The sequence below is a fragment of the Trichomycterus rosablanca genome, chromosome 26 (genome assembly GCF_030014385.1).
Source record: "Trichomycterus rosablanca isolate fTriRos1 chromosome 26, fTriRos1.hap1, whole genome shotgun sequence".
Lineage (NCBI taxonomy): Eukaryota > Metazoa > Chordata > Actinopteri > Siluriformes > Trichomycteridae > Trichomycterus > Trichomycterus rosablanca.
Genome location: NC_086013.1, coordinates 1,931,545 through 1,959,531, shown reverse-complemented (window position 1 = coordinate 1,959,531; position 27,987 = coordinate 1,931,545). Strand labels below are relative to the sequence as shown.

The 27,987-nt window shown below is 46.2% G+C and overlaps 1 protein-coding gene across 2 annotated transcripts; it reads left to right on the top strand.

Moving 5' to 3' along the window:
* Positions 1-135: 135 nt before the first annotated feature.
* klhl13 (kelch-like family member 13) lies at positions 136-27,311 on the top strand. Of its 2 annotated transcripts, XM_062988722.1 has the most exons (8): positions 136-194; positions 5,743-5,820; positions 15,375-15,516; positions 18,805-18,937; positions 19,035-19,231; positions 19,597-20,392; positions 23,240-23,353; positions 26,462-27,311. In XM_062988722.1, the coding sequence occupies exons 2-8, from the start codon at positions 5,768-5,770 to the stop codon at positions 26,953-26,955; spliced, it is 1,929 nt and encodes a 642-aa protein (XP_062844792.1). In that variant the 5' UTR covers positions 136-194; positions 5,743-5,767; the 3' UTR covers positions 26,956-27,311. The 2 variants fall into 2 exon arrangements, with proteins under 2 accessions (XP_062844792.1, XP_062844791.1); XM_062988721.1 differs by lacking the exons at positions 136-194; positions 5,743-5,820 and adding an exon at positions 11,751-11,996.
* Positions 27,312-27,987: the final 676 nt, after the last annotated feature.

Below are 27,987 nucleotides of genomic sequence, written 5' to 3'. Positions count from 1 at the left end.
GCTGCTTCAACTTCTTTTGGCAGAGGAGGTGGCGAGCGGCTGATAATGATTGACAGCCGGGGCGACCAATGAAAAGCACACATAGCGTGACTGGCATCGTGCGTCAGCCAATGAGAAGGGCGGAGGCGGGACCACGAATGGAGTGGATTTAAGGGGGTTTAAGAAGAAAACAAGGACAAACCCGGTCTCTGCAGGTGAGTTGTTTTATGTATGAACTTTATTCGCGTCCTGTCGGGATATTTAAAGCGTATTCGAGCGTTTAATGTGTTAAATTGAGTTTGAGCTGGTGTGTGCTTGGAGCTAATCAGCTGTTTAGGCTACATTAGGAGCAGTGCATGTAGCCGAGCTTCTGTTCGTCCTTTTATCCACCGAAATGATCCGAACTGTAACGCTGTTACCATGGTTACTGTGTCCGTTAAAAATCGCCAACACCTGTAAACAGGTGACGCGCTGGTTTCTAAACGCACCCGCATTGTGTGTATTGTTTGGCTGCTTGTCCTGTTAGCCTAGCCTGCCGCTAACTTCAAGAAGTTGGTAATAAACATGAACAGACATGTCGGGCAGAGGGGTAGATCCAAAAATAAAAGTTGCCGAACCGCTGTGCTTCTGTGGAAGACTCGGGACTTGAATGTGCTTTTAAATAAAAGCAAAAGTTTACACACACTAACATACAGTGGACATGTTGTTCATGGCATCCTGGGAGTTCAGGAATTCTTTCAGCTGTTCTTTGTGACTGAGTGACACTGAGAAACACGAACTTATTTGGCCTTAAACTTGGACCAGTGTGTTGTTTTGAAGTCTATACTTGGTTTTCTGGGACTACACACACACACACACACACACATTGGATTATAAATTTGTTAATGTACAAAGCTCCATGATATCATATCATATTTAGTTTTGTCGTGTGTCCTCCTGAAACTCTGGTGACATCTGCTGTTAAATAATTTCAGGCACTAAAAGCATCAGTATAAACCCTGGCTATAATTAAAGTTCATGGAACAGTGGTCTCTGCCAAGATTCGAAGAAATCCCCAAACCCCAATGGAGATTCAGATATAGTCCAAGCACCACCAAAGTCAGGTCCACTCTGAATTAGAAGCTGTTGGATGTTGGAACACATGGGCACGAGCGTGCGTTTGTTTATTAGGATTTTAACTTCATGTTTTAACTTCACACAAGATTCATCAGTTCACAAGGTTATATCAAACACAGTCATGGACAATTTAGTATCTCCAGTTCACCTGATTTGCATGTCTTTGGACTGTGGGAGGAAACCGGAGCACCCGGAGAGAACCCACGTGGACACGGGGAGAACATGCAAACTCCACACAGAAAGGACCTTCTTGCTGTGAGGCGACAGTGCTACCCACTTCGCCTCACAGTAAGAAGGTCCTGGCTTCGATTCCCAGGTCGAGCGGTCTTGGTCCTTTCTGTGTGGAGTTTGCATGTTCTCCCCGTGTCTGTGTGGGTTTCCTCCCACAGTCCAAAGACATGCAGGTGAGGTGAAGTGGAGATACAAAATTGTCCAACACTGTGTTTGACATTAAACTTGTGAGCTGATGAATCTTGTGTAACGAGTAATTACGAGTCCTGTCATGAATGTAACCAAAGTGTGTAAAACATGACGTTAAAAAACTTAAAAAGCAACTCCAAGCAATTTTAAGGTCTAAATGCTCAGTGATTTACACTTGGATTAGAATTTTTATTACAAAAAAAGATAAGCCATACATACAACTACTTAAGTGCTACACATGGAACTTATGTTTTATGAATACTAACTCTATTTTTTTTTAAAAAGGCTTGTTTTGAAATGCCGTACAGTGCCGTGTAAGGTAAACACATAATTACACGTTCACATCTCGAGTCTTGGGCTTTTTTTAAATGCAACAACATGGTAACGTGAGTGTAAAATCTAAAAATGAGGTGTTCTACCCAGAGGCGTTAGCTTAAACTGGAGCTGTCCGTCCAGTATGCGGAGTCACTGGATCCTTCAGCAGATGGAGTTGAACATACAATATCTTGTCAGTAATATGAGGACGTGCTCTCTCATTTGTGAAAGCTCTTTTACTGCTCACAAATGAAAACATGGCTGACTCCTTATCTGTTTCTGGTACTCTAATGGTTCTATTGTGGACTACAATCATCTGTGTATTATCTTATTACAATCATCTTGCATATTATATGGTGGATGTTGCACGACTCCAAGGTCTCTGGACGTGGTTTTGTGGGTTCTGTCCTCATGGTTTGTCTTCTGTTTCCTTTGATTGAACGTGTGAATGGTGTCAGGTGTTTTCGATTCGATTAAAGTCATTGCTTATGGTGAATGAATGTATTTTTTTTAGTGGGAGGATAAAATTGTAGTCATATTTTTCGTAAAACCGCCACATGGATGTAAAGAGGAGTCTGGCTGAGCGTAAAGCCCTCGTGCCCTCGTCCATATTCCCCGGCGGTTATATAAGCCCGGCGCTGTCACAGCTGTCATCCGAGTGAAACTCTTCCCAGCGGAGCTCCGTGTTAAACGCCGGCCCCTGTCAGCTCGTCGTCTGCAACTCCAGCAAGGCATCTGGTGCCCTGATCCGGCCCACGTGCCCGTGTCCGTCAGCATGTCGTGTTGCTGGGGAGAAACACACACTTGAGATTAAAAGTGCTCAAAAAAGCTCACGCATGGACCCTGGGAACACTGGTTTTCTTAGACAGTGACCTGGAACTGAGGAGCATGTTCCTCAGGAACATGAGGACAGTGATTGGTCAAAAAGAATTGCCACGGACACCATAAACACAGCGGCACAAACCAGTGTCTGGTGCAGATTTTAGAATTAATGGTCAGAACAAATAACTGATGGCTTGATGGAAGTGGTCTTCTCCATGATGTACGCAGAACAGTGTGTACAGTCGGTTAAGATTCATCTAACAGACTCCACTGCTGTCATATTCATTCAGAAAGTCGATACTGAGAGGTGACAGGTCTACGTGCCCATCCATCTTCATGTGAAGGTCCATATGATAAATGAAGTACACAGCAGAGTGGGCACTGCCAGGAACAACCACAACAAAAAAAGTGACCAAAATAGACCATGAAGCAAAGCTGTGGCGAGATGTTCTGCAGAACTGGGTGTTATTATGCTAAGAATTGAAGATGAGGTGCATTGTGTGACGGCGCTGAATAAATCTGTACTCTGTTGGGATAATCCGCTAGCACATCAGCGCCTGGTTCGAGTCTTGGTTCGGCTCAGGTTTCCAGTCTGCTGGGTAGGAAAGACCGGACTACGGGGTGGGGATATCGACGCTGTGTAAGGACCTTGGTTGCGTGGCTTTGTGTGTGTGTCAAGTGAACACACGCCCTCCTTGGATGCCATTGGGGTACCGTGCAGTGGAAAATGGGCAAAATTTAGTCTGGGTACTTGGGTACAGTACAAGTCACTTGACTGTAAAAACAACCAATAAATGTGGGATTGGAGATCTTTAAACATACTGTACTTTAGGGTCCTGTGTAATGAAAACAGAGTATTATATATCCATCTATCACATCCACAATCCTCCACAGAAGCGCATGGCTCGACAGTCCAATACACTAGGCCACCACTACGGAGATCCCCATGTCTCTGGTTTGAATCTGAGCTCTTCTACTGGACAGGCAGGATTGGCCATGTCTGAGGGTGGGTGGGACGAGCTGGGTTCCTCATCACAGCTGTAATTGCGACCTCTTCTGGCCGGTTGATGGTGGATAATAGAGAGCAGTGCCCGTATCTCCTATTAATCAGTACAGCTGGATAATTGGATCGAACTAGATCAGGAGACGAATAGAAAAATGCATACAAAATAATAGTGGGGTCACTTGGTATTTGATCAAAAGTACACACTCAATTAAAGAGTGTTTAGTGACGTTGTTTGGCTATTCAGACTCATTTCTCGACTCGTTTCCGTATGATTCAACTCGACTTTCTATTCAGGGCTTCATTTCGACTCCAACTAATGAGCAGCTTAGTAACTTTGCGCTTTAAATGAGACTCGATCTGGACTCGAGGTTGCTTAAGCACCGCATAGACACCGAGGATCCAAATTCAGCCAACACATGTCAGGATTTACCACAGTGTCAGAAACCGCTTCCTGTTTAATCCTGCACTAGTGTCGACTTCCTTTCTCTGACCAGAAACACGGCTTATAAATAAAGGAGCCGGTTATAGTGGGTCATAAACACACCTTCTGAATTACACATCAAAACCGGCCAGCCAACGGGGTCAGGGGTCAGGCCAAGAATCTCCGCCCGACAGATCCGTTTATAGTGAGCGAGGGTTTATTTTCAGAGCAGCGTGACGAACAGGACGGAGCTTTGATTGCTTTCGAGTTCTTATTTTAGATTTATACCCAGAGATGCACAACGGTACCACGTTAATGCAACACAACAGGGGTCCTGACTGAAGATCTGATCCAGAGATGCTGGGATTAAAGACCGTTTCTGTACAGTGAATCCGACTGTTTCTTGGCCTGTAATTTTTTTTTAAATGCTGCTTTAATATGCTGGTGTCCAAAAATGTACAAAAACGTCTACGGTCTCAGTCATTGATCAAATTATTAGTAGCAGTGCTACCAACCCGGCCGGGCTTCTTTTCTCCCAGTTTAGTGCAGCCAATCTGCTTCTGGGGACCCTGATGGCGTCCAAGGAGGGCGTATACTCCTACAGACGTGTGTGCAGTCCATCAATCCCTTCTTATTCACCCAGACTTTGGCGGCTTCACGTACAGAGAGCCACGCCCCGATCTCTGCATTCATCCACTTTATGTACAGGTACCCTGGGCAACCAAAATCCGGTCTTTCCCACCCAGCAGACTGGAAGCCAATTGTGCCTGCTAGATGGTACCCAGCTGACCGCTAGCAGAGCCGAGATTCGACCCATGAGCTCAGAGTCTAGTGCTGGTGTGCTAGTGGATTACCCACCTGGGCACCCCTGGCCAGGCTTCTAACGAGCGATTGGTGCAATGTTATTTCCTGGACTGTTAAAGGTGCAGATCTGAATGGTGGGGGATTCATACAGGGCATAGCGTGTCTCTCCATACATGATACGGCTCTGTGTGATGCATATTTTGGGGGAAATAAGGGGCAGAAAATGTCCCTGTTTGTGTGAACAGGGCCCATAGTAACCTGTAGTGTATTTTAGTACAGACGTATGGTCTTATAAGTACATAGTTCACGGCTGTAATCCTCCCAGTATCAGGATTACCGACGCCAGTTTGGGCGCTTGGTCCCGGCTCCTGATGTCGACTGATTTTGTTTTGTAATTTACGAGTTTATTTTCTGGACTAATCTCATTAGTGCAGGGTACATGAACCCTCCTCGTTCTCGTTCTCGTGCTCGCTGTCTGTGGTGACCCCAGATTATGTAACCCAGCAGGGTGCCCGGGCTCCCAGATGGCAGACGACGTCCCAAAATGTGAGCGGCAAAATATTAATAGAAGCACCACATGCCAACAAACGCTCTCAGAAAGAGACGGAAGGGAAACAGATTTTCAAAATATTGAAATGTGAACGTTTGGTAAATCTATAGAATGTTTATTAGGATCTTTGAAGGCGTTTTTGGTGTCGCACAGCAACACTGGTTTTGGGGTACCGAGATCCGGGATTTGAACTTTCAACCTTTCGATTGACAGCCCAAAGCTCTACCACTGTCCCCGATCATGTGATCATCCAGCTGTTTGCTTCCTTGCATCAGTACATGATGGCTCTGTTGTGTTTGTGTGTTACAGAGGTGCTGCGGTCGAGGGCGCGGGAATGGAGTACCCTGTGCATCGAGGAGACACCATGGCCATGGGACTGAACGACAGGTACTGTGCAATGTATGTCCTCTTTATTCCTCTCTCTCGTGTGTGTGTGTGTGTGTGTGTGTGTGCACGCAAAAGCTTAGTGTCGTTTGCTCTGTGGCCCGACGAGTTATTAGCTCGATCATATTAGCTCATACAGCACTCGTGACTCCACGAATTGTTTACACAGCCTGGCAGTTACACGGGAACCTAAAGGGCGTGTGTGTGGGTTTAAACTTCACCTCGTTCAGGGTGGGCATCACACATTCCCCTTCACTCTGGCACATACTCTTCTATCACAAACCCGCCACTCTTCACCACCCACGCCATCCATTCTTATCTAAAGCGACTTACAGTACTGGGACAGTATACAGTCTAAGCAATTAAGGGTTAAGGGCCTTGCTCAAGGGCCCAACAGTGACAAACTGGCAGTGGTGGGGCTTGAACCAGCGACCTTTTGATTACTAGTCCAGTACTTTAACCGCTAGGCTACAACACCCTCTATTAGTCTGTCCACTCCACCCTCCGCACTCTCTTTTTCTATTCTCAACCACACTAGCAATCGCTTGTTATTACATGGACTTTTTTAAGTATAATAGAAAATAGAAAATAGAAACTTAAATAATAACTAGAAAAATAGGAGCACCAGAAATGTAAATTATTACAAAAAATATTTAAAACACAATACAAATGTTTTTTAATGTAAAAATTATAATTAGAACATTTAAAATTAAAATAGAGGGCGGCACGGTGGCTAAGTGGGTAGCACTGTCGCCTCACAGCAAGAAGGTCCTGAGTTCGATCCCCAGGTTGGCGGTCCGGATCCTTTCTGTGTGGAGTTTGCATGTTCTCCCCGTGTCTGCGTGGGTTTCCTCCGGGTGCTCCGGTTTCCTCCCACAGTCCAAAAACAAAGAGACACTAAATTGTCCAAGACAATTGTGTGTTCGATATACCTTGAGAAGTGATGGACCTTGTGTGATGAGTAACTGCTGTTCCTGTCTTGAATGTAACCAGTTAAACATGACGTTAAAATCCTAATAAACAAACAAAATTAAAATAGAATCTTAATAAAAATGAAAAAAAGAAACTTAAATAATAACTAGAAAAATTGAAGCACAAAATTATAAATTTAAAATGAAAAAAAGAAACTTAAATAATAATTAGAAAAACAGAAGCACAATTTTACATTTAAAATTAAAACAGTTACTTAATAATTACAAAAAAATAGAAGCAATATAAAAAATAGGCGATTTTAAATTTAAGGTCTGAGCTAAATATGACAACAAACCCACAATGTAGAACTTATGAACGTGAGGCCCCGGATTTAGTCCCTGAGGTTTTTACATTTATAAAGGCTGCAAAATTAAAATAAAATACTACAATGCTTCACTGTGGTTACATTTCCCACGGCAGTTCTGGCTAAACACGCCTACCTCGCTCGTGAAGTGTGTGAGCGTGTGTGGGTCTATCTTTAAAGAGTGGTGACTCACAGGCTTAGGACGGGCGCACATGTACGCGCGTGTTGGTGCGTGGGTCAACGTTTTAGAAGAGGTGACTCAAGCTTGAGGTGTGTGTGTGTGTGTGTGTGTGTGTGTGTGTGTGTGTGTGTGTGTGGAATTATTTATATCTGTACATCAGGAAGATTAGTGTGTGTTGTGTGTAGATGCTGGAGGGTTTGGTGTGAGTGGACTGATCGCTGTGGTCAGTAAGTGCACAAGTGGTCCAGGGTACCGATTTTTGACCCCTGATCTGCTCCCAAAGGTCAAAGCGAGAAATGTAGTTGGTCACATACAGTCATACACAGTACAGCTGGCAAGAGAACGCTTTTATGAGTGCTCGGCCACATTACACTACGCCGGAATTACATTAGTAATTACAGAACTGGACAAAAATACTTCTAAATATTACTAAAATATTCATTACACACAATACAAAAGTCTACTAAAAGTGTAGAAAATTATTACATTTAAAATTAAAATAGAATCTTAATAATTAGAAAAATTGAAGCACAAAATTGAAAATTTTAAATCAAAATAGAAATGTAATAATAATTAGAAATAAAAGCACAATTTTAAAATTAAAATAGAATCTTAAATAATAATTATAAAAATAGGATCACATCGAATTGAAAAATTAAAATAGGAACTTAAATAATAATTAAAAAAATAGAAGCAATATTAGAAAAATAGAATCACAAAATTAAAAATTTTAAATCAAAATAGAATTGTAATAATAATTAGAACAATAGATACAATAGAACAATAAATTTTTAAATTAAAAATTTAAATAGAAACTTAAATTATAATTAGAAAAATAGAACCAGTATTAAAAAATAAAACCGCAAAAATTTAAAATAAAAATAAAAACTTAAATAATCATTTCAAAAAATAGAAATAATATTAGAAAAATAGACGTTTCAAATTTAAAATTAAAATAAAAACCTAAAGAATAATTTGAAAATGAAATTGAAAATGTAAAATTAAAATAGTAATTTAAATAATAATCAGAAAAATACAAGCACACATTTTTTAAATTGAAAATAGAAACCTAAATAATAATTATAAAAATAGAAGAAGTAGTCTTAGAAAACAAAGAAGCATTAAAAATGAAAATTCTAAATTAAAATAGAAACTTTAATAATAATTATAATAATAGAGATTGTGACTTTCTTCCATTTTTGCTTCTAAGTTTGACCCTAGTAATGTTGTGGTATGTTTTACCACGAGTTTATACTGGTCAGTGCTGCAGTGGGTCTGAAATCACTGGGCACAATACACTAACACACCCCAGACTGGGTGCCAATCCATCGCCGGGCTTCACCCAGTCATGTCTGTATGTAAACGCCTGACCGGCCGATAGCAACGCTGGATCCCAGTGATAGTCGACTAGCGGTAGTTTTATTTTGTTTAATGATGAATTTTGGATTTGAAGTTGGATTTTTTTTAATGCTTTACAACTTCTGACTGATTTTTTTTTTTAATGTTTTAAGCTGAACGTTATTCCGTCACGTTTTGGAGATTTGTTCCCCCCCGTCAGGAGCGCCCGCCGAAGCCGAACCAGAGATTTAGCGCCGTCGCTCTGACTCGCTCTCCTCCGTTTACCTCCTGTCGCCGAGGAGCTTTGAAAATGATAAACGCAGATTAAAAGAGGATTTCCTTTCAGCTCTGCCAAGAATTATTCTGCAGGATCAGTCAGCCAACGGGCGGCGTTCTGCCCCGACACGAACGCCACGATCAGCTCCTTCAGTGCTGGAGACACTATACGTGTCCTGATTTGACCGAAATAAAACCATTTGCTGGTCATGGTCTGTCTAAGGGAGAGGCGGCCCCTGCTGTCTGGGTAAAGCGCAGACCTACAGTAAATGCCTAAAACTGGGTGGATCTTAAGAACCACAGAAAACGGACCCATAATGAATTAGAATTGGCTTGAACACACGTGCCACTGTTTACAGTCAAGCAAGCTGTAAATCATCGGCTTGGGGGCTGCCAAGCAAGTGAGAAGCTCCTGCTTCAAGAAGAAGGAAGGAGGATCAGCTTTAATGCCAAATGCCCTTCCTGATGCAACCCTCCTACTTCTATCTGGGCTTGGGGCCAGCGCTGAGAGCGCACTGACAAGTGCACCTTTTAATGATGAGGCTGTTTCATCCACCCCCCTCCCTCAGGCACAGCCAATCATGTCCTCGAGCTTATCATTCGAGCTCCTTGGTATGTTCTCTAAGCCTCTAAGAGGGTCTTGTGTGCCTTGCTATATCGATCTGCAAGGCACACAAGGCACACAATCTCTACTGTACTGACAGACCTTACAAAGACGTTTAAAATAAAGAGAGGAGAGGTGTCGACCACCCTGCCAACACGCTAGAATCAAAACAAACAGAAGCGGTTACCAAGGGCTCGCTCAGACGACCGCCGGGCCGAGCGTGCTGTTCGGGAACAGGCCTGTTCTATTATGCGGGGGGTGTTTAGTGTTACGGACGGAGCCGTTCTCCGCTGTCGTCTCCTCGCTGTGCTCAGTCAGCTCTTAATTACCCCTAATAATAGAGCACCATGAATAGACGCGCCTCTCCTCGCCACGTTTTTAGCACTTCATTAAATGGGAGGATGGAGTCCTCAGTGCCGCATTCATCCAGCAGAGGGTTCGAGCTCAGGGTTCGCCTGGATACAGTGGATGTGACGGGCAAGTTAAATATATTTTGTTTTGTATCTCTGAGTATCTTAAATGCATTTTGTTTTTAGTTATATGTTATGGGCATGTAGTAAACGTGTAATATGATGTTGTGATAAATATGCAGTTATGTGCATATTATGTACAAGTATACATACGTGATGCAGTTTGCTGGAGAGGTATTTAATGTATTTTTTTCTTACTGGCTTTGAGAAGAATCAGAACCATATATTTAGTTTATTTAGACCCATGATTTAAAGCTGTATTCTGTGATTTTGGCTAAAGATGGCTAAAGCTACAGCCGTATGCACCAGTATTCTATAACTGACTGTATTATTCCCATATCTCAGAATAACCAGCAGTGTGTTGTATGGTAAAGCTGCAGTGTGACCTAACAAAAATAAATAGTCGTTTCTGTGCTTTGATTTAGTTTTAGTGCTTATACTTCATATTACTGATTTTTGCCTGATTTTTAAATTGCTTGCAGTTACATCTTTCCGCCAGAGGCGTCGCTAAATCCCTCCAAACGTCCCAAAGTTGCATCCAGCAGCTTCAAAACGAACGTCAGTCCCAGTTGCATTTAAGCGCTTAATAATTAATAAGTATTAAACTTGATGTAGAAGGAACTCTGGCGTAATCGTCGGCTATTAAAAAGTAAAGAGAATTGAAGAGCTTTTCGGACCTAAAACGACTGACTGCACCTTTAAAAATCCCCGCGCTCTGGAGAGCATCTACACCGACGTCCTGTCAGCCTTTTCCAGCGAAGGTTGAAGTAATCAGACACACAAGGACCCATTTATTTATTTATTTCATTATTTATTTATTTCCCCACCTTCCTGTCTCTCCAGCTGAAGGAGCATTGACCTGGCAAGAGAGGAGACAGTTAGTGCCCTCGTTTTTGGCTTGGCGCAGAGCGTTCGTCTTCCTCTGGCTGCACTTTAAGTCTAATAGAAAGCAGAGCTCACGCTGTTCCTGTTGAGATACGTACGACGGTTGATTATATATGATATGATGTTATCACAGATTTCACTAGTTGTTATTTAAACTCCTGTAGACTTCAGCTCAATCTGCTTTATCCTCACAAAGGCATTTCTGTCTGCTGAACTGCTGCTTACTGGATGTTTTTGCACCGTGTGTTTATTGCTTTCTACCAGGCTTAAACCAGGCATGGAAGCACCAGCCATGCCATGCCATGCTTTTAAGTTCTGATGGTTACTTGAGCATTAATCGAAGCTCCTGCCCCGTGTCTGTATGATCCCATGCACTGCACATGACCAGCGTTCTCAATAAAGTGGCTGGTGTGTAGAAATATGTGGACGCCCCTCCTCATCACTGAGTGTACGATTGGGACCAAACCTTTCGGCTCCAGAAAAGCTAGATCCATAATGGCATCGTGTCTAAGATGAACCCCGGGGAACACCTTGGGAATGGGCACAAATTCCCACAGACAAAATCTTGCTGGAAGAGTGGAGGCAACCTAATTTCAATGCACAGTTCTCTCTCTCTCTCTCTCTCTCTCTCTCTCTCTCATCGCGGTGTCGGACTGCAGTCTGGTTGGTTGGTGTGTCAGTGATGATCCTCATCTCTACCGCGCACTCGCTCTCAGCAGCGCCGCTTTATTGTCCCGGTGCACCGAGCGAATATCCACCGCGTTTGCGCCTTTTCTCGGTGTTTCATCATCATCTCGATCGTCTCAGGAACTGCTCGGATTCTGGGTTGTTTTTGTTTCCCTTCTGTCTCTCTGAGGTGTCGGATTAATCCCTCAGCAGCCCCTGCTCTCTCTCTCTCTCTGATTCTCCGATTCGGAAGCACCGCGTCCCTGTAGCGCCTCCTCCGGGCCCGGGCCGGTGGGGATGGAAGCCCCGGCCGCTCGCCTCCTCACGGACTCGCCGTTCGCCGTAGGTGGGAGATCGTGACGGGGTGTGGAAATAAAATAAAAACATGCCGCTGAAATGGAAAAGCGCTTCGCCTGTGAGCTGGAAATTTCCCGTGCCTGTGCTTAAAGGCTCCCGTTCCTCTCCGTTATCACCGGCCTACATGTGAGTAATCCAGCGCAACCGGGCGCGCTTAGGATGGGGAGCGCGCTTCTGTTTACGTGTTATCCGTTTTCTCTCTTTCTGTCCGATTCGTTTGTAACCAGATAAACAGAAAATCTAGTGAGTGTGTGTGTGTGTGTGTGTGTGTGTGTGTGTGTGTGTGTGTGCGTGCGCGCCGTGCGTTTTGGGAATAAAGCAGCCAATAAAAATACGGAATTATTTATACGCATCATTTGGGTAGCACTGTCGCCTCACAGCAAGAAGGTCCTGGGTTCGATTCCCAGGTGGACCGGTCTGGGTCCTTTTCTATGTGGAGCTGTGTTCTCCCCGTGTCTGCGTGGGTTTCCTCCGGGAGCTCCGGTCTCCTCCCGCAGCACAAAGACGTCCAAGTGAGGTGAATTCGACATACGAAATTGTCCATAACTGTGTTTGATATTAAACTTGAGCTTATGAATTATGGGTAACCAGTACCTACCTACCTGTTCTGTCGTGTATGTAAACAAAGTGTGGAAAACATGACGTTACAATCCTAATAAACAAACAAACAAACAAACAGCTGGAGCGGTCCGGGTCCTTTCTGTGTGGAGTATGCATGTTCTCCCCGTGTCTGGGTTTCCTCCGGGTGCTCCGGTTTCCTCCTACAGTCAAAAAACATGCCATCGGGTTCATTGGAGATAGAAAATTGTTTGATATTAAACTTGAACTTATGAATTATGGGTAACCAGTACCTACCTACCTGTCGTAAATGTAAACAAAGTGTGTAAAACATGACGTTAAAATATTAATAAATAAATAAAATAAGATAAATAATATCACACAGAGATCAAATTGTATGAGTTGTTTTGAGTTGAAATTGGATGTCGGGTGGCATGGTGGCTCGATGAATAGCACCGTCACCTCACAGTGAGGTATTTTTGCATGTTCTCCCTGTGTCTGTGTGGGTTTTTCCAAGAGCCCCACGGTCAGGTGAATTGAAGATACAGAATTGCCCTGTAACTACCTGCCCTGTCATAAATGGAGTCAAAGTGTAAAACAGGACTTTAAAACCCTAATAAATAAAATGAGGTGTCCAGTTACTTTTGTCCATATTGGGTTGAATACAGAAGTGAGGCTCTCTAATGCCGTCCACATTTTAAAGCTTCTTATTCCGAACTAATCAGATTTTTTCCCCTTTAGGCAGCAGTTAAATCAAATGTTCAAACTCGCTCCCCGACTCCTGTAACAACCACGTGGGCACCAGCGATGTCTAAAATTCCCCTTTATTAACACATCAGCAGCGTAGACGAGCCAAGATCTGTCTCGGCCTCGGCTTTTAAATCTCCGCTCATGCAGCGGAGCAGCGAGGCTAATAAACGATGCAAATCTGGCTCAGCGAAAGCAGGAAGGCGTCGAGCGCGTCTTGGCTGGTGAGCCGCGTGTGGGAGTGAAAAATGATGGGACTGATTCCACTCGACTGTTCTGTCGGTACCGGCACAGACGAGCCTGCTAGTGGGATCCTGCTGGGCGCGGCGTGCAGGGTGGGTGATCTGTGATCTCGGGGGTACTAGAGGGCAAAATGTCCTGCTGTGTCCGTCAAGCTGCTGCCTCTCGGTGAGGTTACATGATCAGAAAACCTAAATATCATCATGTGCCAACAGAAAAACCTTTGGCGAGTGCTGGCTTTGTGGTAAGTTACTGGACAAGTCATCAGAAGGTTGCTGATTCAAGCCCCACCATGTCGTAAAAGTCCCAACTCACATCATCAAGAGTGCTGAAAACATCACACAGCTGGCACGGTGGCTCGGTGGGTAGCACTGTCGCCTGACAACAAGAGGGTCCTGGGTTTGATTCCCAGGTCAAGCCGTCCGGGTCCTTTCTGTGTGGAGTTTGCATGTTCTCCCCGTGTCTGTGTGGGTTTTTCTCCGGAAGCTCCGGTCGTGGCTGATCACGTGATTAAAGAAAATGCAGGAGCTGGCGCTGCTTTATTGCAGGGCAGCCTCTAATGCATGGATTTGTAAAGCCTGCTTGACTGCGGACAGTGTCGCATGTTCCAGCAGCTACTAATTCATGCCATGTTTAGTTTTTGGACGTCCCATTTAAAAAATAAACGCTGACCTCTGTGTGATCGTTTCAGCTAAAACAACAGGCAGGAAGGATTCACACAAGACTTTGAAGTATGTCTGTGGGAATTTGTGCCTGTTCAGTCTGGTCCAGTTCATTCCAAAGCTGTTCAGGACTTGAAGCTTCTTTAAACCGAGCTTTTCTTTACCTGTTTATAGAGCTTACTTTGTGCTGGAACAATGAAGGGCCTTCCCTAAACTGTTGCTGCAAACTTTGAAGCATGTAATTTGCTTTTTACAACTGGTTCATTACACCTGTTAGCAACTGTTGTGGCTTAAACAAAATTAGATGGGGCGTCCCGATACTTTAGCTCGTATAGTGTATAGTGTGTATTTCCTCTCACATTTTTAACCAATCAGATCGCGAGGTCGGAATAAGCCGTAGTAAAATATCAGCACCGAGTTACGTCTCTGTATAATGTCATTAATGTGTGTTTGATTTGCCGCCGTCGTTTCCGTCACAGCAACACACTGTTAAGTAGCAGAAAATCGATTTGTCATTTAGACCCGCTGTGTGTGTGTGTGTGTGTGTGTGTGTGTGTGTGTGTGTGTGTGTGTTGCTTTTTTACACACCTCTCATTACCCCTGTAAAAACACATTCATCATGTTTCTTCCTCCTTCATCATTAAGCTCCCAGAATGGCAATGAAGTGCAGGAAGACACCCCACACACACACACACACACACACACACACACACACACGCACAGTTCACACTCGGCTCTGCCGTCATGGCCCGAGGTGTTTAATCTCGCAGAATAAAAGGAAAACAAGGCATCTTCATTTTCGCCTCTGGTTAATGACTTCACAGAAACAGTACCAGCGCATTCACACCATTCATACACTTTTTTTAACTGTCCGATTTGGATATACTCGGTTCTCTGTGCACTCTGGTGACCTCTGCCGGTTGCATGACCTCCTCACAGCATCTTTATACCGGCCACGGACATATTTTAACCGAGAGCTTCAGCTGGTACGGAGGAGCACGCTGCTCACTCTGTATTCTTCCACCACGACTCAACCGGACAGTAGGGGTCGCTGTTACAGCGGCAAGTTTGCAACAGGTTCAAGCCAAGATTAGGACTCGGGTCTTCAGACACTGGTCTCGGCAGTGGTGGGTTAGCGTACGGGACCGCCACGCCACTCATCAGATGCAAATGTCTCAGGTCTCACTGACTCGGCGCTACAGTAGAAATTGTGACCAGTGTGCCAACGTTACCAAGCTGACACGCCCTGTCTCAACCTTTTATGCTGTTATTCTAACCGTCCTTGTTCTCTGTGCAGATCTCTGGTTGAGGATGACGACGCTCATATGAAGGTGTCTCTTGGCTGTGGTGAGATGGGGCTCTCTGCCCACCTGCAGGCCTCCAAGACGGGCAACACCCGCTTCTTCACCAGTAACACGCACAGCTCCGTCGTACTACAGGTCAGTAAACGCATCATTCATTCATATATTCATCTTTACTCACCACATTGTCTGAAAAAGGGTGAAAAGCATCAGCTGTTACATGGTGCTACCGCCACCGTATTTTACAGCTGGGCTACAGATGGGTCTTGTTCAGGTGCTAGGTCACGTGGAGCAGTGGGTAGAACACGGCCACAGGACATGCACAGCGGGACTGGTGCCATAGGCTGGTGTAGGCTGGCATCTCAACACGCACACAAACAGTAATGCTCTTTGAACTGTTCTCATAATTATCACGCCTGTGCTTCACATAGGGAAGTTCATTATCACCTGACTGCAGGTGGCACAAGGTGTGTGTGTGTGTGCACATGTTTACTTATTTAAGGTAGGATGACGCATTGTGTGTGTGTGTGTGTGTGAGAAAGAAAGAGAGAGAGCTTGTGTAGGAATTTGGTTGAACGATCAATCTGGCATTTCGATTTGATATGTCTGTGTGTCTGTGTGTCTGTGTGTGTGTGTGTGTGTCTGTGTATCTGTGTTCGTGTCTTTTTGTGTGTGTCTCACTCTCTCACTGTGTCTGTGTGTCTTTGTGTGTCTCTGTGTGTGTCTCTGTGTGTCACTCTCTCACTGTGTCTGTGTGTCTGTGTCTCTGTGTGTGTCTCTGTGTGTCACTCTCACTGTGTCTGTGTGTGTGTGTCTGTGTGTGTGTCTCTGTGTGTGTGTCTCTGTGTGTCACTCTCTCACTGTGTCTGTGTGTCTTTGTGTGTGTGTGTCTCTGTGTGTGTGTCTCTGTGTGTCACTCTCTCAGTGTCTGTGTCTTTGTGTGTCTCTGTGTGTGTGTCTCTGTGTGTGTGTCTCTGTGTGTGTCTCTGTGTGTGTGTCTCTGTGTGTGTGTCACTCTCTCACTGTCTGTGTGTCTGTGTGTCTGTCTGTGTGTGTGTCTGTGTGTGTGTGTTTGTCTGTGTGTGTCACTCTCTCACTGTCTGTGTGTGTCTCTGTGTGTCTCTGTGTGTGTGTGTGTCTCTGTGTCTGTGTGTCTCTGTGTGTGTCTGTGTCTCTGTGTCTCTGTGTGTGTCTCTGTGTGTGTCTGTGTGTGTGTCTCTGTGTGTCTCTGTGTGTGTCTCTGTGTGTGTGTCTCTGTGTGTGTCACTCTCACACTGTCTGTGTATGTCTGTGTGTCTTTGTGTGTGTGTGTGTGTGTCTCTGTGTGTGTGTGTGTGTGTGTCACTCTCTCTGTTTCTGTGTGTGTCTCTGTGTGCGCCTCTGTGTGTGTCTGTGTGTCTCTGTATGTGTCCTTTTGTGTGTCTCTAAGTGTCTGTGTCTCTTTCTGTCTCTCTCTCTCTCTCTGTGTGTCTGTGTGTGTTTGTGTCTGTGTCTCTGTGTGAGTCTGTGTGCGTGTTTGGGTGAGTGTGTGTGTGTGTTTCTGTGAGAGTGTGTGTGGGGGCGTGCAATACATTTTGTGCTTGTCGGGTGCAGTGACTGCCTCAGGTCTGAACACACACACACACACACACAATGTCATCGCCAGCGACTATTGTCGTCGCCGTGATGAGGTCACTATCGATCACTACGGTGACGGCAATGACAGCTGTCAGAGTCCATCACTGTGATGGACAGAACAGCGGCAAAACTAGAACACACCCCTGATGTGGTGAGTGCGGTCGCCAGTCGCTGCTTTTACCTGCCAGTGGTGGATTCCCACAGTCACTATACACCCTGCAGGAACCACACAGCCCCGTCAGCGTTCCCTCCCTCAGACGTGACTTATAGTTATTACTGAATACAGTTTGAGCTATTTAGTATTAAGGGCCTTGCTCAGGGGTCCAACAGTGGCACAATGTATTGTACATGTATATGTATTAATGTACGTATTTCAATCATTCAGTCACAGATCCCTGAGCTTTCTCACAGATTCATGTACTTTATAATCTTACCCAGATTTGAACAACAATAAACCAGAGTTTGGGCCGCGCTTTTGTGTCCATATTAGTTTGATTTTTTATTTCCCTGCCGATGAGCTACATAAAAACCAAACGTGCTCAGGATTCAATCAAGATTTCAAAGGTTAATACGTCCAAAAAAAAAGAAACGGTGGTTAAATGTAAATGAGCAGCGAGCGCGGCGACAGCAGCTGCAGTGTGATTGTGGCTGTAATGATGAACTGTCCCAGTGCTCCTGACCCAACACTCGATAAATTATCTGTCAGATGTTTTATTCATCGGCCGTGTTAGCGAGACGTCGGTGTTCCGTCGTGCTGAGTCTGAATATCGAGGTCCATAATGAGCCGGAGCACAGCGAGATGTGAAATAATGCTCTGGGTTACCGCTTATTCCTCACACAGAGCGATTTTTACCTCACTCATCATTTACACAGCACCACATACTGACCAACACTACACTTGTCTCTGGTCCGGTCCCCCTCATCTACCTTAGATTAGAAATGTCTCTTGTATTTATTGTAGGTCCTCGTATTTATTGCACTTTTTTATATCTGCACTGTGTATATTGTATTGTTTTGAACTTGTGTTCTGGGTTGCACCCTGGTCTCAGTATGTACTTGTATAGAGCTGAAATGACAATAAAGCCTCTCTTGAACTCTTGAACCGAAGCATTATAGCATTAAAACCATTAAAACTATTTACTATATGCTAGGAACTCCACATGACCTTGGGGAAAACATGATTTGTTGGACCACACAACCTTCTATTGTTACTCTGATGTCCAAATCTGATACCTGATGCCCATCGTAGGTGCTTTTGATGATGGATGGGTTCTCAGGAGCACTTTCACTGTCCTGCTATGTATGCACTGTGACCTCACCACAAGTATTAACATGATGTCCAATTTGAATCCCAGTGGTGTTAGTTCATACCAGCAGCCACAGCCTTTATGTCCTCTGGCATCAAGTCTTGGAGTCTATGCTGCCCAACGACCTGCAGTTATTGTTTTCTGTGAGATCTTTTTTTTTTTTGGAGATATTTCAGTCCAGTCGTCCAGCCGTAGCCATTTGACCCTGATCAAAGTCACTGGTGTTTATGCTGCGTTCAGCACGTGAACTGCAAGGAACCACCATCAGCTTAACGTTTGTATCTCCCTGACCATGACAAACAATAGTAATGCAGTAGCATTGGCACTGCCATGCTATTTGTTTTGCTTCGGTGGGGATGAGGGTGGGGCGGTTATAATGTTTTGGCTCATCAGTGTATTAAATTGGTTTCACAAAATATATAATACACATAAAAATGGTATTAAAATCTAAATAAATAAATCTTGGTTTGTGTGTGTGTGTGTGTGTGTGTGTGTGTTTCAGGGTTTTGACCAGTTGAGGATAGAGGGGCTGCTGTGCGACGTCACACTGGTGGTGGGCGACGGAGACGAAGCCTTTCCTGTCCACAGAGCCATGATGGCGTCATCCAGCGACTACTTCAAAGCCATGTTCACAGGTCAGAATGAGAGAGAAAAAAAACATGTGGGTGAAATAGACGCCCCTGTTAACGTTACAGCTTGCTCATCTCATTCGTCTCTCTCGGTTCCTTTCAGGTGGGATGAAGGAACAGGACCTGATGTGCATCAAGCTGCACGGAGTGAACCGCATCGGCCTGAAGAAGATCATCGACTTCATCTACACGGCCAAGCTCTCGCTCAACATGGAGAACCTGCAGGACACGCTGGAGGCCGCCAGCTTCCTGCAAATCCTGCCCGTGCTCGACTTTTGCAAAGTGTTCCTCATCTCTGGGGTACGACCCTCCCGCACCCTCCCAAACTCCTTAGTCTTAAAGCAACCTCTTACTGCAGCTGACCTTGGAGTAGTCGGATGTCCCAGTCCAAAATCATAGGCATTAAGGCTGATACAGAAAAGGTTTTTCACTAGATTCTGTGTCTGTGGGAATTTGTGCCCTTTTAGTCTAAAGTCAGTAGCCAAATTACTCAATAAAATGCACAAAAACATGGGTTCAGATCTCGAGTCTGTGTATCCTGTGCCAGCCTGTTACATTACAGGCCCAGAGAATTCACTGCTCGCGCTTGGACGTTTGTCATTTTCATTAGGTGGCATTTCAGTGTCCCGCTAACAAGCATGTAACTTTAAATTTTCTTCCTGTAGGTGTCGCTGGAGAACTGCGTGGAGGTGGGACGCATCGCCAGCGCGTACAACCTCGCCGAGGTGGACAAATACGTGAACAATTTCATCCTGAAGAACTTCCCCGCCCTGCTCGGCTCGGGCGAGTTCGTCAAGCTGCCCGTGGAGCGCCTGGCTTTCGCCCTGTCCTCCAACGGTCTGCGGCGCTGCAGCGAACTGGAGCTGTTCAAGGCGGCGTGTCGATGGTTGCGGTTCGAGGACGGGCGCATGGAGCACGCGGCCCGCCTCATGCGCAACGTGCGCTTCCCGCTGATGAGCCCGAGCGAACTGATCAACCACGTGCAGACGGTGGACTTCATGCGGACGGACAACGCCTGCGTCAACCTGCTCCTGGAGGCCAGCAACTACCAGATGATGCCCTACATGCAGCCGGTGATGCAGTCGGAACGCACGGCCATCCGCTCGGACAGCGCCCACCTGGTCACGCTGGGGGGCGTCCTGCGCCAGCAGCTGGTCGTCAGCAAGGAGCTGCGCCTCTTCGACGAGAAGGCGCACGAGTGGCGAGCGCTGGCGCCCATGGACGCGCCCCGGTACCAGCACGGCATCGCGGTCATCGGGAACTTCCTGTACGTGGTCGGAGGCCAGAGCAACTACGACACCAAGGGGAAGACGGCGGTGGATACCGCGTTTCGGTACGACCCGCGCTACAACAACTGGAGGCAGGTGGCCTGTCTCAACGAAAAGAGGACCTTCTTCCATCTGAGCGCGCTCAAGGGTCACCTGTACGCTGTCGGAGGGAGGAACGCCGCCGGAGAGCTGGGTGAGTTAGACCTGGAAAGTGTGGCGCCATGTCTAAGCATGGGTTGTTGGGTAGCCTAGTAGTTCCCATCCCTGGTACTAGAGTAGCATTTAGTGTTGACGTCAGAGGTCTTGGAAATGAGCTGACTAGCTGGATCAGTTGTTTTAGAGCAGCTACCAAGGTTCAAAATCACTGGTCAAAGTGAGCACAGGCTTTCACTAATGTCTCCGTGTTCCAAGATGTAAAATAAATAAATAAATAAGCATAAATGAAACTGTGGTTCCATCATTAAATCCCGACAGCAGCGGGTGGAACCGCCGGCACAGATCTGACCTGGTATTTACCCAGTACAGCATTTCGGAGGAGTCACCCTGACACGGGCGGCACGCTTCAGCTCCCTGGGGTTACGGGTCTGGTTGCCATGGTGACAGGCAGGGGTGAAGGTTGCGGGGAACGTGGGTAATGTGGATGCCTGGGGTGCCGCAGACCGAGGAAGGAATGCCGACACACACACACACACACACACACACACACACATGCAGTGTTATGAACGTTCAAGGACATTTGCACGCTCGCACGCTCCCTAGTGCCACGCCCACAAAATTACACAACCACCCCCTCGCCCCTAAAAAATACCACCAACCACAGAAGCGCCCGGGGCGGCTATATCGAGACGTTCTGCCCAACCTGAGTATGAGGTTTATTTCCTCTTATTTTTTTATTCCACACACACACACACACACACACACACACACACACACACACTCCCCTCGCTCCGCTCCTTCCCGCTCTACCGCTCCACGTTTCCATGGACTTTGTTACCATGGTGACGGGAGGCATGTCGGTCATGTGGATTTTATTGCTCCGAATTAAATTACTTACGATGTCGCGTCCTCCCCCGGCCGAGTTCGTAATCCCGCCGGATCGGCGCGGTCGGGGAAGGCGCCGGGCAGCGTAGACAAAACCTCTCGGCTTAAAGTATGTGAACCCTCTTTCCAGCGAGTGGATGGACCCTTCAAGCCGGTCGTTTTTGTCCTCTGTGTGAAATACTGACATACTGAAGGACTCTGTGTGGCATCGTCACAAGGATGCCACCATGCCAGCCTGTTTGTGACATTTCTGCCAGGCCATAGCTGCCCCAAAAACAACTAGATCCTCTCCGAAAGTGGACGAGGTTCATTACAACTCAATATACAGTATTGCGAGTACTTTTAAAATGGAATGTCTGTGTGGACGCCCAGCTGGCCGACAGCACCGCGTAGATTCCAGCCCAGAGCTCGGCGATGTTGGGCAACCGTAGTGGACTGCTGAACCACTTTGAGTGCCCGTTGATATTCAGAAAGGTCATAGTTGAAATATTAACTTTCATTTTAATACAGATCAACGTGCATTGCTTAGTATTTAAGGTACTGGACTAGTATTCAGATGGTTGCTGGTTCAATGCCCTTAACCCTCAATTCCTCGAATTGTCGCTTTAGATAAAGAGCGTAAATGTAATCACTGCTTTCAGATTTTGTTTGCATTTTACATCCTGTCCAAGCTTTTATGGTGCTGAGGTTGATGTAAATGTTAAGGTGGTATAAGGGAATTGTTTTAGTTTTGTTCTATATTGTCACTAGTTGTTTAAGTCTTGAAGGCTGTCTAGACCACAAAATATGGTCAGTAATTGATGGCCAGTGAGTGGACTGTATATTGTTGTCAGCTTGCTGTGAATGGAAATTGAGTCCTGACCAATAAACATTCAGAAAAGTCAGGACGCCGCCTTAAATAAGGGAAGCGTTTACAGACCATGGCCACAGAAAGCGTGAGGTAGCCGTTAGCGAAACGAGAGGTTTGACTTATTTTTAGACGTGAGGTCAGTATTTTGAAGCGGCGCTCTGGAGATCGTCAGATGGCTCGGTGAGGGAGGCCGAGCTCGTCATTAAGGGACGGAGGGACTGTATTTAAACAGTCGTAGACTTAAATGTACCACCGAGCACCTCCGGAGAGTCTCGAATCACGCCGCTCAGACTCGGCCTGCGGCGCTGGGTTAAAAAAGGAGCGTTTGATTTGAATCCTATGAAATAAAACCCGATATTTCAGTAATTTGTCTGTCCCATTCGTTCGAGGTGTAGTTTCAGCTCCATACACACGCAGCGTTTGTAGCCCGGTGTTTCTCGCCGCTGCTGTCCGTGGTGCTGAAACGATGAGGTGCAGCTTGTGGTGATGGTGCAGAATTTGTCAATTCGATTTGCAAACAGCCGGAGAGCCGGATCACCACACGCCCGCTCCGGCACACGTCCAGTCACCTGCTAGTGTTTAGTTTCCACACGGAGAGCCACGCTTAGCTCTGCGTGACCCAACCTCGACTTAGGCTGGCGCACGGACCGGTCCCAGAGATCGCTCATCACAGCAGGAAGATACCCCGACCGACCTTCCCTCCCTCAAATACAGCCGTGTTTGTGTGAATGCTTCAACACAGCAAGTTCCAACACACTGCAGTGATGTGCTTGCATGTTAGAGAATGCAGGGGTGTTTGGGTGGCGCAGTGGTCTTTCTTACTGTTTTTGTCCTCTATGTATGTGTGGGTTATTTTTTATTCATGCTTCTCTTTCTATCATTTCTTATATTTGACATTCTTAATATTTTGTCATTATTTGCTGCACTGTGTCCATATTTTGGTGATTTCTTTTCACGCTTTTTCTTTTCCCCTTTTGACTCCTGCATTCGTTCTCCCCTTGTTTATAAAGAAATGCTGACTTTGCTTTTGCTGTGAACATGATTATAATGCTAATCTCTCTCTCTGTGTCTCTCTCTGTGTGTGTGTGTGTGTGTGTGTGTGTGTGTGTGTGTGTGTGTGTGTGTGTGTGTGTGTGTGTGTGTGTGCAGCGACGGTGGAATGTTACAACCCCAGGACGAACGAGTGGACGTACGTTGCTAAGATGAACGAGCCGCACTATGGTCACGCGGGGACCGTATACGGAGGTTACATGTACATCTCAGGTACCGCTCACACCTTCACTCCTCACTGTGTGTGACGATGGTCCAGTGAGTCAAAGCTCATGTTACCGGTTTTGTTACTGGTTTTGATGTTACTGGCTACATGTGACTGTTGTTTACTGGAACTAACTGGTATAAAGAGCACACAGTATTCATGGAAGCTGACAGGGGGTCTGAAAACCTGGTGCTCTCTCTACACAGTCGCATTTTAGGTCATCCTACGCTCCCGAGAAGAGGGCGTGTCTAAATTCTTAGATCCCTTAAAATGCTCCTACTGAGGCGCCTTAATTCTGAGTGATGATCTGACTGAATGACGACGGAGCGTCCGACGCCTCCTCAGCGCTGAGGGCAATCCCAGCATGCACTGTGGAACGACAAATATGCCGGACGAATGGAATGCAGAGCAACCAACGGAGTTCTTTGGGGCTCGTCAGGGACAGTTTAATCGTTTTCGGGACACAGAGGGAGACGTTAGCTGGCGTGCTAGCGGGTTGTGACAGCCTGAGGCTGTGGTGGCATTATCTCTAAGTAGAGCGTCTAAATAATCTGCCCAATGAGACTACTGAGGCAGCTGATCAGGTAGGCAGTAGGCAGCAAGGCAGCTCACTAGGATTTCAGACAGACCCACAGTGTGTGCTGCAATTTCCCTCTGGGATCAATAAAGTATTCTGATTCTGATTAATTGTAAAAATGAGTGAATTATAGACAGTATCCGGATCTCAACCACTTCCTTTGTGCCTGTTATATAAGGTGTGTGTGTGTGTGTGTGTGTGTGTGTGTGTGTGTGTGTGTGTGTGTGTGTGTGTGTGTGTGTGTGTGTGTGTGTGTCTTTATTTAAACCAGACGCTGATTTGATATGATTTCACAGTTTGAGTGTCTGTATGTTTCACACAGGAAGAGGGAAAAGTGTTAAATCTCACACTTCTAACAACTGCAGGTGCCAGGTGTGTGTGTGTGTGTGGTAACCAGGGTGTAAGAAGTGCGCTAGATTCCTAAATATATTTATGTCTGAGCCACAGGATGTATGTCTCGCTCTATCTCTCACACACACACACACACACACACACACACACACACACACACACACACACACACACACACACACACACACATTCAGCTTGATGTATTGGGATGCACTGATAAACTAAACTACAGCGCCCAGGTGGAGCAGCGGGATATTCCACTAGCACACCAGCGCCGAGATTCTGAACTCCTCGGTTCTAAACTCGGTGTTGCCACCGGTCGGCTGGGCGCCATCTAGTGGGCATAATTGACACGGTTCTGCTAGGGTGGGATGACCGGACTATCTGGGTGGGGTCTTCAAATGCTGTGTAAAGACCCTGATTATCAGATAGAGAGGCGCCTGTGCAGAGTGCATGGGTGAAAAAGGGTTCCGCTAAGGGCTGAGCACGGGTCAGATAAGGCGTGGGCAGCCATACCCACCTTGACTGCAAAAAATCGGGGCTCCCCCAGCAGCAGAAGACAGATTGAGTACACTAAATTGGGAAAAAATGGGAGAAAATGCTAAAAAAAAAAAAACTTCTTATTTACCTATCATGAGCCCTTTACACCAAGTCCTTTAGGGCATCACAGTGGGTAGCACTGTCGCCTCACGGTCTGGAGCGGTCCAGGTCCTTTCTGTGTGGAGTTTGCATGTTCTCTTGTGTCTGTGTGGGTTTCCTCCAGGAGGTCCGGTTTCCTCCCACAATACAAAGACGTGAGGTGAACTAGAGATACAAAATTGTCCGTGAATGTGTTTGATATTAAAACTTGTGAACTGATGATTCTTGTGTAATGAGTAACTACCGTTCCTGTCATGAATGTAACTGAAGTGTATAAAACATGACGTTAAAATCCTAATAAATAAATAGTTAGTTTAGCGTCCCTGCTGTCGTCTGGTGTTAAACAGTCTGACAATCTGGGGTACAAAAGACTTTCTCAGTCTGTCTAGCCAGTACATGCTGTTTATTGCTAATTTAGGATCGAACAGACCCCACCAGACGTTCCCCCACCCGTCCCCCGTGTAGCTGAGGTTTTTTTTTACCCCGGTGTATCTGAGCGCTCTTGGTTTCTGAAGCACTGACGCACTCGACTGGCTCTTGATCGCTGCTGCGGTGCTTACTCAGCCTGAAGCCTGAGGAGCTGGATGGACCGAAGATAAAGCAGATATACAGAAATGAGGGGCGGACGGGGACGCACGCCGGGAGCGAAAGATGGAGGGAGAGGATGGTAGACCGGGGCCCAGATGCCTGATGGGATACATTATTTTCAGCCCTCCCTGCAGACATGTCCTGTTTTCGTTTCTCGACGTGATCCCTCCTTTCCTGTGCCGCTCCCTCTCTCTCTCTCTCTCTCTCTCTCTCTGTGTTTTCTTCTTCTTACTCTCTTTCTGTTTTCGTGCTGACTTGTCTGTCTGCGCTTTTATTCTGATGTTTTGAGTGAAAGATTGTGGGTGTTTGGACTTTTTTGGGGTTTTGTTTTGCATTGTTTGTGCCTAAATTAGACCGGACGCATTTGAATGCGGTGTGTGCTCTGGCAACAGCGACCCCTGCTGTCTGGTTCAGGCACATTTATTTATTTATTATTTATTTATTAGGATTTTAACGTCATGTTTTACACCCTTTGCTTACATTCATGACAGGACAGGTCTTTAATTTACAGTCATGGACAATTTTGTATCTCTAATCAAGTCTTTGGACTGTGGGAGGAAACCGGAGCACCTGGAGGTAACCCATGCAAACTCCACACAGAAAGGACCCGGACTGCTCCGGCTGGGAATCGAACCCAGGACCTTCTTGCTGTGTGGTGACGGTGCTACCTACCGAGCCACCGTGACATAACGTGACTCTTTATATTCGTTACGGCTCTGTGAGAATCCACCGCTGGCTTGTGTAAAGAAGCGTCCGGCAGCTTTGCGAACTTACAATTGTGACCATACACAATTCAAGCAATAAGAGGTTAAGGGCCTTGCTCAAGGGCCCAACAGTGGCAGTGACAGTTCTGATCACTAGTCTATGACCGTAACCACTGAGCTACGACTGTCACTGGGGGGTGTTAATATGGGACAGTTTGATTGTGTGTCTAACTGCTGATTATGGTGGTTCTCTGCAGGGGGCATCACGCACGACACCTTCCAAAAGGAGCTGATGTGCTTCGACCCGGAGGCGGACCGCTGGACGCAGAAGGCCTCCATGACGACGGTGCGCGGGCTGCACTGCATGTGCACGGTGGGCGACCGGCTGTACGTGATCGGCGGCAACCACTTCCGCGGCACCAGCGACTACGACGACGTGCTGAGCTGCGAGTACTACAGCCCCGCGCTGGACGTGTGGACGAGCATCGCGGCCATGCTGCGCGGCCAGAGCGACGTGGGCGTGGCCGTGTTCGACAACAAGATCTACGTGGTGGGCGGGTACTCGTGGAACAACCGCTGCATGGTGGAGATCGTGCAGAAGTACGACCCCGAGAAGGACGAGTGGCACAAGGTGTTCGACCTGCCCGAGTCGCTGGGTGGGATACGGGCGTGCACGTTGACTGTCTACCCGCCGGACGAGCTCGCCATGGCGGGCTCGCCCAACCGCGAGTCGCCCCTGTCCGCCCCTTGAAAACGGAGGGAGGGAGAGAGACACGGACACGTGGACGGACTCGGACAGGATTTCTGACGTTTGCATCTCTCCCTCCGTTGGTTCTTTCTCTTTTTTGCGCTCTCTCTCTCTCTCTCTCTCTCTCTCTCTCTCTCTCTCTCCAGGAAAAGACAGTGTTTGCACTTCCCCCTTCGTCAGAGGTGTCTGTGATCAAATCCCCGCCCCTTTTTACTGCAATCTATGCTGAAGAACTCCTTTCCTTTCCTAGCTTGGAGATGGGAAGGTAAACGTGACGCCTCCTCGCTCGGGCAGCCTAATAACGCGGGTTCCCTTTTTTATTATTATTATTATTATTATTATGATCATCGTTGTTATGAATGGGTTTTTTTTTTTTTTTTTTTTTTTTTTTTTTTTACTCCTCGCTTTATTTGGCAGGAAGAATCTTGCCCGGAACTGACAAGCGACTTTACAGTTCAACTTTTTTCTACCTGACGCCTCTCGAGTTTCAGGATGCTGGGATCGTCCCCCCCCCCCCCCCCCCCCTTACTACAGAACAAAACTGCTTTTATTTCTCGTTTTTGTTGTTTTTCTTTATTTATTCATTACGTTTGTCCGTCTTTGACCTGTCGCACTGTAGGGTTGGGTGATATGATTATAGAAAATGATCACAATCAATTCCAGCAGGAATTTTGAAACATTTCGGCCCTAAATTCGGCCCTCTTAGGGAGCCCTAAGCTAGACCTCCGTTTGTTGGACTATTTTTAATATACACTGATACACCTTCTAGTTTCTACACTCACTGTCCATTTTATCAGCTCCACTTACCATATAGAAGCACTTTGTAGTTCTACAATTACTGACTGTAGTCCATCTGTTTCTATGCATGCTTTGTTACCCCCTTTCACCCTGTTCTTCAATGATTAGGACCCCCACAGAGCAGGTATTATTTAGGTGGTGGATGATTCTCAGCACTGCAGTGACACTGACATGGTGGTGGTGTGTTAGTGTGTGTTGTGCTGGTATGAGTGGATCAGACACAGCAGCGCTGCTGGA